The 12,787-nt window shown below is 55.3% G+C and overlaps 6 protein-coding genes across 6 annotated transcripts; 3 read left to right on the top strand and 3 right to left on the bottom strand.

Annotated features, from left to right (window-relative positions):
- Positions 1-553: 553 nt before the first annotated feature.
- MYCGRDRAFT_28721 (uncharacterized protein) lies at positions 554-1,138 on the bottom strand (the record flags this gene model as incomplete). The annotated part of the gene is made up of 2 exons (XM_003853606.1): positions 554-660; positions 703-1,138. Coding segments are annotated over 2 exons (543 nt in total), but the record flags the coding sequence as incomplete, so codon positions are not given.
- A 523-nt stretch (positions 1,139-1,661) lies between these two features.
- MYCGRDRAFT_69281 (uncharacterized protein) lies at positions 1,662-3,752 on the bottom strand (the record flags this gene model as incomplete). Its single annotated transcript, XM_003853605.1, has 3 exons — positions 1,662-2,717; positions 2,772-3,344; positions 3,419-3,752. 3 exons carry the CDS (start codon positions 3,644-3,646, stop codon positions 1,662-1,664), a joined length of 1,857 nt encoding a protein of 618 aa, XP_003853653.1.
- Positions 3,753-4,294: 542 nt separating this feature from the next.
- MYCGRDRAFT_69277 (uncharacterized protein) lies at positions 4,295-4,944 on the top strand (the record flags this gene model as incomplete). Its single annotated transcript, XM_003854589.1, has 2 exons — positions 4,295-4,813; positions 4,878-4,944. The coding sequence occupies 2 exons, from the start codon at positions 4,305-4,307 to the stop codon at positions 4,942-4,944; spliced, it is 576 nt and encodes a 191-aa protein (XP_003854637.1).
- An 861-nt stretch (positions 4,945-5,805) lies between these two features.
- Positions 5,806-6,777, top strand: MYCGRDRAFT_91361 (uncharacterized protein; the record flags this gene model as incomplete). The annotated part of the gene is made up of 1 exon (XM_003854590.1): positions 5,806-6,777. One exon carries the CDS (start codon positions 5,806-5,808, stop codon positions 6,775-6,777), a length of 972 nt encoding a protein of 323 aa, XP_003854638.1.
- A 728-nt stretch (positions 6,778-7,505) lies between these two features.
- On the bottom strand, positions 7,506-11,475 carry MYCGRDRAFT_108421 (uncharacterized protein; the record flags this gene model as incomplete). Its single annotated transcript, XM_003853604.1, has 4 exons — positions 7,506-7,712; positions 8,358-8,437; positions 8,594-11,278; positions 11,347-11,475. 4 exons carry the CDS (start codon positions 11,444-11,446, stop codon positions 7,506-7,508), a joined length of 3,072 nt encoding a protein of 1,023 aa, XP_003853652.1.
- Positions 11,476-11,739: 264 nt separating this feature from the next.
- MYCGRDRAFT_103551 (uncharacterized protein) lies at positions 11,740-12,597 on the top strand (the record flags this gene model as incomplete). The annotated part of the gene is made up of 6 exons (XM_003854591.1): positions 11,740-11,904; positions 11,958-12,015; positions 12,077-12,143; positions 12,204-12,371; positions 12,428-12,514; positions 12,568-12,597. Coding segments are annotated over 6 exons (432 nt in total), but the record flags the coding sequence as incomplete, so codon positions are not given.
- Positions 12,598-12,787: the final 190 nt, after the last annotated feature.

Genomic DNA, 12,787 nt, shown 5'->3' with positions numbered 1-12,787 from the left:
AATCAGCGTCAGAGTAGTGCTGAGCTCTATCGCGACTCGGCCATCCTCGAAGCAGGCAATGCTCGCGGGTGGGAGTCGCCGGCCGTGATGAACCGACGCCAGCGTCGCGCCTTTCGCGTGCAGCATGGCGCTCCGTCGTCCGCATGCGAAGCAGCATTGTAGGAGCAGCGTCTCTGTCTGTGCAGTCCATCGCTCCGGCTCCTGTCGAGTGACCTTCTGGGTCTCGTGTCCGAGCATCTGGTTGCTACTGCGTCTTCGCGGCCGGCTTCGCGTTGCGCAGGACCGTGTGTTGTGAACGAGTGGCTTCTCAGCGAATGCAGTCTTGGGCGGGTAGACCAAGCTCATAGTCGATGCTGAAGCAAAGCAGTCGTCAAAGTGCTGCTTCACACCTCCCAGTCCGTGCCTCTCGAATGCGCACTCGCATCACAGCTCAGCCGTCGCAGCAATCGTCTTCCGTCGTTCTCTTCCTGTCGTAATTCATAGATCCAATCTCTCACGTCCCACTACCCCAAACACTCGCCCTCAAGTCCTTATCCAACGCCTTCTCCCACACCTCCCCCGCCTCCCGATGCCTCTGCTTCAACTTCTTCTCCGTCTTCATAAACTCCCTGATCCCCACGGGAATCCCTTCCAACGGATCCCCCTCCCCACCCCCCTCCCCTCCCTTCCCCGCCTTCACCAATCTCTCCATCTCCTCCCCACCCACACCCCAATTCGTCTCCGACCCCCCACCATCATCATCCATACTCACAACACTATGCGCCGCCCCTCCCGCATCCTCAAGCATCATCCCACTCCCCTCTCCCCGTGCTTTCATCTCCGCCATCTTCCTCCTCGCCTCCGCCTTCTTCCCAACCCACTCCTCCAAGTCCTCCCTATACACCTCCCACACACAATTCACGCACCCAGACATGCAGCAATTATCCGGCTCCTCCGGCCGCGGCGGCACCAGCACGCCCGCGATCATCTGCGACCGCGACTCGAGCAATGCCCTCCTCTCCTCGCCAGCAGTGTTCCGATCTCCGAAGACGGTTTTCGCGCGGAGGAGAGTTTCTTCCTTTGCGGTGAGAGGGACGCGGTCTTCGGGGGAGGGGTCGGTGGGTGGTTTCGAGGCTGGGTCAGGACGGGAAGTGTGCAGGGGGCGGAGAGGGGCGTCGAGGGCGTCGGGTTCGTAGCCGTGGATGGAGGATGGTGCAGGGATCTGTTCACGGAGATGGGGCGTGGTTGTGAGATGCCGGCGGGGAGAGAGCCATGGCTGGCGGAGTCCGCTGTTGGACAGCTGTGTCGCGGGACGGCGAACGCGACGCAGCGCTGGGCGCATGGTTTTCCGTTGCGGTCAAAGTGAGTTGTCGTTCCGGGCAGTTCTGGTCGAGATCGAAAGTTGATGTTTCACAACATTCGATGACGTCGGTCAGGCCGAGGACAGGGCATGACATGTGCTTCTTCGACAGATTACCGATTTGAATGTAACGAAAGTATGTATACTGACAGTTGTGAGACGGTAAAGTCGTGAAACTGTCTTCGTGATACCATATCGCTTTCTCAGCGAAGCAGTCTATCTAGAACTACCTTTTTCATCAAGCATCAAGTCTGTCCTCGCTCAGCATACTCGTCTCAAACGAGCACGCTTCTATCTCTATTCGATTCTTCATCACCATCCGCTACTTGTCCCACCCCTTGACCACCTCATCGATGTTCTTCCTGTACTCCTGCTGCTGCTGGCACTGCTCCAAGAACACCTTGTACTTCGCCTGCAGCAACTTCTTCTCAGTCTCATCCTTGTTGGGGTACACTGCCTTACCCGGCTTGGACATGCGGTCCATGATGTCCCACAGCGGCTCCGAGTTGCCCTCTTTATCCGTGCTGGCGGCCTTCGCGCCCAACATCGCCGCGCCGTGGACGACGGCGGCGTGCACGTATCGAGGGATAAGGACGGGCATGTCGCAAGCGGTGGCCATGAGCGACATGAGCACTGGGTTCTGGCATTGAGAGCCGGACATGAAGATGGATGAGATGACGTGTCCTGCGTTGTTCATCTGCTCGATGATCTGGTGAGTTTGAAGGGCGATGAACTCCATGGTGCCGTAGTAGTAGAGAGCAAGGCCGTCCATGGACTTGTCATTCGACAGACCAATGACGGAGCCCTTCATGTCTGGGTTTGCGACTGGGGAGCGGTTGCCGAAGAGATCGCCATAGAAGAAGAAATGGCGTCCGAGGTAGGAGATGGTTGGTGCGCCGATCTTCTCGCGCATCTCTTCGAGGTGCTCGTTCAGGTAATCGTAGATGTTGGCGTTGAACGACTCGGCGACAGACATGGCTTCTTGGAAGGCTGGGTGGGTCTCCACGACATGCTTGAGGAGCTCACCGGTAGCGGATTGGCCGCCCTCGGCGAGCCAGTAGTCCGGGATGAGAACGTCGCGGTAAGGTCCCCAAACCCCGTCCACGAAGACCGGCTTCTCAGACATGGCGAGATGGCAGGTGGAGGTTCCTGCTACAGCTGCCAAGCGGGTGAAGGCCTGTGAAACGTCGTTCTTGGGCTTGTCTGCGCCGATTGCGTCGCCTTTCAGGTTCACCTTGGCTCCGACGGTACCGATCCAGCCAGCGTAGGCGTCGATGACACCGCTACCGATGGCGATGCCTGCTGGGAGGCCCATGTCGGAAGCTGCCTTCTCGGAGAGTGTGCCAATCAGCTCGCCTGCGGTGAGGTAACGACCGTTCTGGAGGACGAGTTAGCAATGTCCTTCTATGATATCGTTCATGCCAGGCTGTACCACTTTGTCGACGCCTCCCATGCGCTTGAAGTTGTCCTCGCAGAGATCCTCGAGTCCGATCTCTGTGAGGAAGTCCTCCTGCCAGCCCTTGACAGAGCCATCCACGCCGACTGGGACGTAGCCCTGCTTGCAGACCACACTGCAGAAGCTTCGAGTCTCGCTGCCAGTCGCCATGTGTGTAAGAGCATCGCCCAAGTCGTAAAACTTGCACTTGTCGAACATCTCCTTTGGCATGTTGTTCTTCAGCCAGAGGACCTTTGGAATCTCCATCTCGATGCTCATCTTTCCACCGACGTATCGGAGAAGGTTGTGGTCCGTGGCGTTGATCTTTTTCGTCTCCTCGACAGGTCGGTGGTCGAGCCAGAGGATGACATTACGGTCGTTGCCATCTGCGTTGTTGAATTTGGGGCCGGTCACGGACACGGGCTCGTCGGTCTCGCTGTTGAACACGGCAAGCGAGCAAGTGGCATCGAAACCAATGCCGCGTATGCTGTTCGGGTCGATATTGTGCTGGGACATGGCGCGCTGGATGGATGAGCAGATGCATTTCCAGATGTTCGTCGTAGATTGCTCCTGTGGAAGAGGTCAGTATCGAGATCATGAAGATATCTCGAGTCCATTCACTCGAGGAAAATGCAGTCACTCACGTAATACCCAGTCTCGGGCTGCCACAAGCCAATGTTTTCACTCGCGAGTCCGACGATATCGCCTCTGTCGTTCATGATGCATGCTCGTGCGCTGCCAGTGCCGACATCGATGCCGATGTAGTGGTTCTTTTCGACGTTGAGCTCGTTGTGGGGATCGACCGACATCTGGCGAGACTGCTGCCGCGAAGGGTTGCGGTAAGGCATTGCGTTGTAGTTTGAGCCAGACATGCTGGGCGGATGTGCTGGTTGAGTGTGGGCTGGTGTCGAGTGTTGTAAGACTGTCTTGAGGTAATTGTTGAGTGAGGTCGTGTCGAGTGAGGAAGGTATTGTTGGTTGTGGGTATAAAAAGAAGAGAGGATGTTGTAGGCAAGAAGGAGAAAAGGTTGAGAAAGTGTTGTGTGTGTGTGTCGCCTTCACCGCATGGAGCTCGTGAAAATCCGATATGGACCCTGTGCACAGCTGATTGTCTGCTGCGCGGCGGAAGGTGATTCTGGCGATGTCATAAACTGTGGGCCTGCGGGGAGTTTTGGAGGGGAGTGGAGTGGACGAAACGGTGGTGGAAGAATCAGAAATGTACTACAAAATTGCTTGCTGGAGACAATAAGGTAAAGTTGCACGTGGTCTGTTCGAGCATTCACTCGTCCAGACGCTAGATTCAATGTTTTGCTCGTGAAAGTGTTCTCTCGAGTGAATGTTTACAAGTGTGTTTCTGATGGCTTGGATTTTGTGCCTGAGCGGACCCCTGTTTGGCATTGGGTTTCCGGATAGTTCTAAACTGCTCCAGTCGGAGAAACCAGTGCCAAGCGAATCTCGACATTGGAGCTTCCAAGTGAAGTTGAGTCTCAAGGCAGAGACCCCATCAAGATACACTCCTCCCGTTCCCACGATGCGCTCCACCATGATCCTCCGCCTGGCAGTGACCTTCCTCTTCTCCCTCGCAGCCGCGGTCTCCTCGGAATCGCGAAGTGTCGACGTATTCGCATGGCCCATCGAGGGCTCCAAACCGCAAACACTCGCGCAAGTCAGCTACACCTCGACCAACGCCTCCGTGAAGAGCTACAATGCACCCGCATTCACATCACAAGACGACATCGTCCGCGTAGGCTTCTACCATGCATCGGGATCATGGTCAGGAATTGCAACATCTGCCTCCAACTTCGCCGCCGACATCCCAAAAACACTGCAACTACACGTCGGACCAGATGGAGAATTATATCACATTGGATTCAAGACAGCGCCGGGAGTGAGTCAAGGGAAGGGCGCAGGCAAGAGTGACCTCACAGTAGAGGTGGTGCCGATGAAGAAGGGACCAGTTCCAGCTTTGAACAAACCCGTCGTGCTGAGCGCCGACGGCAAAGAGGAAGGCAAGGAGCCGGAGAAGACGTTCTTGCAAAAGTGGGTGGACTTCATCCTATGCCCAGTGTGTCCGTGATGAGGCGATGCTGATGGTGTATTGCAGGTATTGGTGGGCCATTGCACTATTCTTGGTGTTCCAGCTGGTCGTGGGTGGAACGAAGGGGGAGTAGTCAATGGCTGAGTCCACGCGGCAACAAGGAGATACGACTTCGTCAGGACACCAGTACTTGGCATCGTGCTGAGATACTCATGTTCGATGGACATCAACAAAGCTGCTCGAAGTCACATCACGCCGCCAAGGCGTTCACTGCCATTCTCAAGCAAGGTCAGCCTGGAAGAACGCGTGGTTCGCCTCAGGTGACTTGCATCGGCCACGCAGAGACACAACGTAATCAGATCGAGGTTACTCAATCGAACCTCGCGGCGATGACATCTTGGCGACCATTGATGGACGGCATTGAGGGCTCAGCATGAGCTGCATGTTGAAACACATGCAATTGGCAGTACTTTCACGAGATTTGAAATCCGAAGCAGTGCGACGTCTGGTGGAGAACCAGGGACTCGGATGTGGCAACAAGAGATTGATCACTCTCTTTGCCGCAACGACTTATCAGAATTGAGTACACTTTTTCAACAGCATGGCCATGCGCTTCTTTGGCAACGCCAGTCCAAGCCATGATGGTGATGATGACGACCATAATCGAACATGTGTCCCGAGGCGGAGCAAAAAGCAGACCACTTCAAGGATGTCGCTGGTGTATTTCGGGCATGAGAACCCCAGATGATCAGCCGGATGTCTGACGTGAAACAGGCACAGGCCTGTCAAATGGCTGGGACATTTTTGGGGCAATGCTCTCTAACAAGGGTATGGGACCCTTACCATTTTCACACACTTGAATTATAAAGGTAAGCGTGTCTTCCTTTCGTTTCGTTCTTCGCCTCTCTCATCCACATTGACATTGTTTCGTAGAAGCGATCTGTCTGCCACCACCAAAAAAACCACCGGCATTCTATAGGACAACTACGCCAACATGCGTTCCACACTCCTCACCCTCGGCCTGGTCGCGATGTCCGTCTCAGCCCAAAAGGATAACGGCCAAAAGGACGACCAAAAGGGCGCAGTCCCACAATGGACAACCGACAACCCCAACCCAGCCTGCGAAAACGACTACAACACCTGCATCAGCAACCCCTCCAACCGCCACGACCAATGCGAATGCCTCCACCAAGCCTGCCAAAACAACGACTCCAACGGCCCATCCCACTGCGCCCAAGTCCTCAACCTCCCCGCCTCCCTCGCCGCCGGTCCTCTCCCAAATCAATACAAGCCCACCTCCGGCATCTCCCCCATCCCCAACCAGCCCATGCCAACCACCACCGCCCCCAACGGCGACAACATCATCGTCGGCACCCTCGGCCCAGCCCCCGGCGGCGGCAGCCCCATCGCTGCTCCCGCAAACTCCATCCCACTCGGCCAACCCTGCTCCGACGACCGCCAGTGCGCCGGGCAAGGCGTCGCCTGCTTCGGCCAAACCTCCGGCACAATCCCCTCTTGCGGCTCCTTCAACGCCCCCTGCCAACGCGACGATCAGTGCGCGTACAACACCTGCGACCAGAAAATCCACCTTTGCGCCGGTTTCCTTCCCAGCCAGAGTCAACTCGCCAACCGACCCGCTGCAACTACCGGTCATGTGGCAGGCGTACCCACTGGAACTCCTCCCGGAAATGGAACTCCGGGTGAAGCAACGGCGCCGATGACCACGACGACGGTGGTGCGTCCCGAGTTGAGCGGCAGCTTGGGACCGAATTATGTTCCTACTGCGAATGGCACGTTGGTGGGCACCATGACGGGACCGGGTGGTGCGAGAGCGACGGTTAGTGGGATCCGCGGGAATGCGACGACGTCGGCGAAACCGGGAGTTAGTACGGGTGGTGCGAGCAGTATGGGTGTTTTCAGCGGTGTGGCGGCTGTTGGCTTTGGGATTTTGGCATGGGTTGTTTAGAGGGAGATGTGATGATTGCAGGAGCAATTTTGACGATTGTGTACTCGTGGGTGGGAGGAGAAATGTGATAATACGGCATCTTGATGAATTAAAAGCAGCTCTTTCTTCCTGCCTTGAACCGGCTACGCCACTGTCTGCTCCCGCTGCTCTACTGCTCTACCAAGCCTACGATTTCAAAGTCTGCGTGGTATTCCTCGGTTCAGATCATCACCCTCCCACGTGCCCATCACCGCCTCACTCCCGCAGCCTTCTGTTCTTCGTACAAACACCGATGCCGATCACTCCGCTCTTCCCTGCCAGTCTGCCCGTCAGCCTGAACCTTATCGCCAGCATATGCCTGCCCAACTCCCGGGGCAGCAACGAGCTCCCTGGTCCTGTTGATGTGACATCACACACAACTAAGCAGTGATGATGCTGTCGAGGAAAGGTCCTGGCCGGAAGGGAAAAGGACACGCGTTGTTGAAATCGGCATCACTGGCCGGACGCGGGTGAACTTCTAATGTGCGTGAAAGCTTCAAGCACTGATCTCCGAGAGGGCTAAGGACGTTGAGTCAAAGACAAGCGAGCTGACACAGCCAGTCTGCTTGCTTCAAACAATTACATTTCGCGAAAGAAGCCATCGTCGTTCACATGATTCTTAACCACGTCCACCACCATTGACGGCCTCCACGATCTTTGCGTCTCTCATCATGTCGATCAAACACAGTCATGATGTCGTCTTGCACGCCCTAGATGATGTCCTCTTCGGCAATTTCGAGGAGTTCATCTTCCGTGGCCCGGAAGGCTTCTTCGCAGACGTAATCGTCCAGCATCTGGTTTGAGGGCTGGAAGTGAGGAAACGGTCCAGAGGAGGGAGAGGCGGGGAGCTGTTGAATCTTGTCAGCCAGGATCATCTCGTCTCGGCCACTGAGTAACCAAGTTGGTGGCGTCCAGGTCTACAAAATTGGGAAGAGTTGAAGGCGAATTCTCCATTTACCAGGATACTCTCCGCCCAACCCCTCTGGACTAACAGACGTATTCAACGCCCGCGCGAACCGACTCCCCTCAAGTACAGTCCCTTTTGATTCCGACCTGTTCCTTCAACACCCTCTTCGCTATATCCTCCACGATTTCCCCACGCCCTCCCGCCTCGTCCTACTCATTCTCCTATCGGATCGGCATACTTCCCCTTCCAAGCGTGAACGGAGGAAGGCAGGCGGTAAAGGAGATCTGGGAAATGTGCAAGATGAGGAAGGTGAGGATTTGGGCGTCGAAGGGGGAGCGGAATCGTTCGTTTCGGAAGTACGGTTAGGGTTAGGGTTGAGGGCGTTTGGGGAAAAGGTAGGGGAGGGTGGAACGGACGCTTCTTGGTGGTTGAGGTAGGTCAATGGGGGAGTCGGAGGTGAAGGGTGGGGGGAGGGTGGATCTTCTCCGGGTGTGCGACATTGTTCTGTGAGATGCCGTTCGACTTGATGCGATGGTTGTTGCTGTAAATCTCGCCCGGATACTTCGATGAGTGTAGACGGGAAATGAACGATCTAGAATGCGGAGATCAATCCGAAGAATGATGGGGCACTGGTCGCAGAAGGTCAATCTTTTACCGTAAGTGACGTGAAATCTGTCGTGATTTGGTACTCAATGTCTGCCGCTCTGCTGATTGCCTCCGTCCATCTCGGCACACCTGTTCCGAAAGATGGCCCGTCATGCATCTCAACCACGTGAACCCCAAAGGAATGCCGTCGCGCACCTCGACGCCCTGATTCCATAGTATCCAACACACGTGAGCCTGCAGCCTAGTTATTCACGAGCTCATCTTTGCGACCTGCTGCAAGCCTACTATACTTGCGCTCATAAATCTTCTGCACGAGTCCCGGCAGCTCTGCGCGGAATCTCTCCCCGCCGTGCTTGACGAGGACATCGTCAATCATATCGACGGTGTCTTGGTACGGCTTGGCGATTTCCCATAGCGCCCCAATAGACCACATGAGGATGCGCCATTGCGGACGGTCGGGTCGCCTTATGGGAGCTTGCGTCGCAATCGATTCAAGCACTCGCCCGCCGGCTTGGGGAGAGACGTCGACGGGAGGCATATCCTCGGTCGCAGTCGACGGCTGAGGGCCCTCAGACGCTGACGAGTCCGCCTCCTGCATCGCCTGGCTCAGAATCATGAAGATCGTTTGCGCATCTGGTTGCAGGCTACCGTACACAACGGAGCGCGAGCCATGTGGGGGCTTGATGACCAGTCTCGTATTATGGACGCCTCCGCTCGGGCGCGCCGCTGAACGTCTGGCCCAGGATGGCCAAAGGTCGCTCAGGACTCGGCGACCAACGATGCTGCCGTGAACCGCAAGTACACCACTCAGCAATCGATTGAAAGGTATCGCTGAGCACCGAAAGTCATGAAATCCTTTCTCCGGCACGATGGAAGAGCAGAACTTGGCGCACTTCTCGTCGATCGTTGAGAATATGGTGAGCAAGGTCTGAGCCCTAACCAGCGCGGTCCTGGAGGATTGCGAATACATGCGGTAGACTCTTTCAAAGAGCTGGCGAGCTGCTTTGCGGTTCCGTTCGTCGTTGCTTTTGTCGTTAGATTCTTGGCCTTCCAAAAAGACAATCTTCGAAGCGATGTTGGCAAGGCTGTACATGTGCCATTCGTTCTTGGTCGATGTCAGATGATCCAACGTGCGGGACGCAGAATCCCATCGCATGGCATCGACGTGGAGGTCCAGGATGGTAGGCCTGGTCTCCTCCGATGAGTGACTTTTCAACTTGATTAGCAGAGCTCGATCGTTGGTCTTGGCCGCAAATTCAATCAGTGGTCCTGAAATGAACGGATCTCCATACATGGACTCTGGGATCACTGCTCCGTCAAGGTCATCGGTGTAGATGAGCTTCCGCGCGTATGCAAAATAATCTTGCCGCACATTTAGCGCCAAAAATGGACCAAGCGTACTTGCTGGAAGCTGCATCTCAAAACCTGGATATTCGATGCCCGGGAGGTTGCTCGTGAAAATTTCGTTCGCGGAAAGAGCCTTGAAGAGCGGCCTGCTGCCCTCGAGAAAGCTTGTGATCGATGTCAATTTGTCGGCATCTGCACGCTTTCGCAACGCCGAGAATACTTTGTGGGCGATATGCGTCTCGCCGCGGTTGATCGCCCCTTGAAGAGCTCGATGCAAGATGCCCGCCATGGCCGAGCCGTTGTCGAGGACGTACTTTGGTAGGTCTTGCGAATTCTTGTCCTCCAGGCCTTGGCCGAGACCAGGCGAAAGATCAACGGCTTTGGTGGCTTGACTCGAGTCCAACTCTGGTTCCATTTGCTCGACTTCCAATACCCGCGCAACGAGTCCGTCCCAGGAGCCAAAACTCAAGCCAAGATTCCCTTTTTGGAGAAATGCTTTGAATTTGCGGAGCAGCATGAGGTTGGCATAGAGATTGCCAGATGAAGAATCTTTGGCAACACTTGCAATTGCATCGATGTATGCGTTCACAACCTCGGCGCTCACCGTCTGCTCCACACCCGGACTGAATCCAGCATGTCCGTCCATCGAAGACATCGAAGATGTTGGTCTCGTTTTGAAAGCATACTCCCAGCCGTTCCAGTCACCATCATTCATTTGATCGACGGATGGGAGTGTCTTTTCGTATTCCCTCCATGAGAGTGGACTCCACATGACTTCGGTTACAATGTCGTACAGTATTGCCGCACCCTGCTGTACCCAGCCGCCGTGTAAGCAGGACCACAGAACCAGCTCGATCCAGACCTCCGCACGAATGCCTTCCATCCGAACTTTGGCTCGGCCTTGAGCTGCTGTGAGGGTGCCGATGCGAGCTTTTGCAGTTTCACCCACCAGTCTTTGCTCTGCATTCCAAGCAGCATCGGAAAGAGCTGTCAAGATCCGAGATGAAAGTAGGGGGATCAGAGGAGGCTGCTGAATGGTCGTTTTCTCCAGGCCTGGATTGAAATGATAGATTGTCATCGGCATGATTTCGCGATGATGTAGATATGCGATCATTTCCAGAACCTCAGGCCGGACATCACCACCGACACATTCCAATGTCATGCGGCCGAGCGTCCGCCAGATCTGTCCAAGCACATCATGCGCCGTGTAGTTTTCGATGTCCGAATCGTTCCACGGGCCATCTGTGAAATCGTCCAATTTGACCGAGGGGGAGCCTTTGTTCGGTGAAGGTACAAAGGGCAAATCCAGCATTATCGGAATATCAGTAGCATGCAACAGATGGCCAGCCACACCCCAAAGATCCTTCATTTCCGTAGAGGACAGATTCTTCTTGATCTCGAGCGGAAACTTGTCCACCAAGCGCTTGACAAGCCAGACGGCAGCGCTCCATCTGCCTTGGACAAAGCCGATATGATGAAGCAGATCGCATGGCTGGCTCTCAGAATCTGAAGGATATTGAGCTTCAAGCAGCACTTCTGCCACATCACGGGCTCCCAGAGCAGGTTGTGGAGATGCAAGTTGTTGGCTACGGAGATGCGGAGGCAGTGCTCCATCGAGAAGAGCTACAAATTCGTCCACATTCCGTCCGGACCATCGATGTTCAGTCAGGGGAGACTTGCCGCCAGCAAACGGCTTCTGCGGTTTGGCTTTGGATCCATGGTGTCGATGCGACTGCTCAGGCTTTTGTGGCCGACGATCTGTGGTGGTCTCCTGGGAGTAGCGATATACATGGCGGCTCGCCAACGGGACTGTGCAAGACGTCGACCGCCTCCAGATGGTGGATTGCGTTCGCAACTGGATCCATCTTCTCATTTGGGCGTACGCATTGTTTAGAGGAAGAGGACCGGACTGGGAGGGAAGAGGCAAAAGTTGATGATGAAGTCGAAGTTCGGCAAGAGAAGCGTGATCTCGCGTGCAGACCGCGCTATGGGCTGGTCCGGAAGCTTAAATTCGCGAGCTCGTCTGCCTGAAGCTTGGCCATGTCCTCAAGGCAGGCGTTCGACTTTCACCATCTCGAACAACCTCATCTTCACTTCGTCGCCATCTCCATCCGTCCGGTCATCACGCTCATTTGTCAGTCTACCCTATGCGAGATTGAAGCACTCTCGAGCAACTGCACACGACCATACCCACCACTAGCGAGCTTCAGCACAAACAACCGCCATCATGTCTGGTGCATATCGCGTTGGTACGACAGCCATACGAGCACTGCAAAAGCTGGCATTCACTGACGAAGAACAGAGCTGGCGACATCGAATCGTGCCGGATGCGCAGTCAAGTACTGCCAAGACAACAACCTGTAAGCACCATCATACCACGAGGTCCTTTCGAGAGGTTATCAATTCACGCTCAATTTTCAGCAAAATCAAGAAAGGAGAACTACGACAGGGTGTGACTGTCCAGTTCAAAGAACACACGACCTGGAAGGTACGTCTGGACATTCTCATGCTTCCACCTCACGCGGACCGGTGACTGACGTTCATACAGTGGCGCCACTGGGGTTGCGTTACTCCGTCCGTCATCCACAACTGGAAGATAACATCTGGAGGTGACATGGAATTGGTGGACGGATACGACGAGCTGCCAGCGCCATTGCAGGAGAAAGTCGAGCGTGCTTTCGAGCAAGGTCACGTTGACGACGATGACTGGACTGGAGTGAGTTGTGCCTTTTGGCTTGACGCAATGGTAACGCTGACATGTTATTCCCACAGGACGTGGAGATGAACAGATACGATCCGCAGAAGCCCAACCAGGGCATGCGGATGACCAAAGCCATGAAGAAGGCCAAGGGCGGAGATGTGAGTTGCTCCCGGCAGATTTCCATCCCGTGAACAATACTGACGCTTTGAAGTCGGACGACGACGAAGAAGAGCCGAAGAAGAAGAAGAAGGGCTCGAAGAAGCGCAAGGCAGCGGATGTCGACGAGGACGATGATGACGAAGAAGCGGAGACCCTGCCTGTGTCGAAGAGAGCCCGTGGCAAGAAGGCGACCGCCGACGCCAACGGCGAAGACGACACCGCGGCGAGCAAACCCGCTGCCAAGAAGGCTCGTGGCAAGAAGGCAGCTGCTG

The sequence above is a fragment of the Zymoseptoria tritici genome, chromosome 3, assembly GCF_000219625.1.
Source record: "Zymoseptoria tritici IPO323 chromosome 3, whole genome shotgun sequence".
NCBI lineage: Eukaryota > Fungi > Ascomycota > Dothideomycetes > Mycosphaerellales > Mycosphaerellaceae > Zymoseptoria > Zymoseptoria tritici.
The sequence above is the reverse complement of the archived record's forward strand: the minus strand, read 5'-3'. Positions and strand labels throughout refer to the sequence as shown.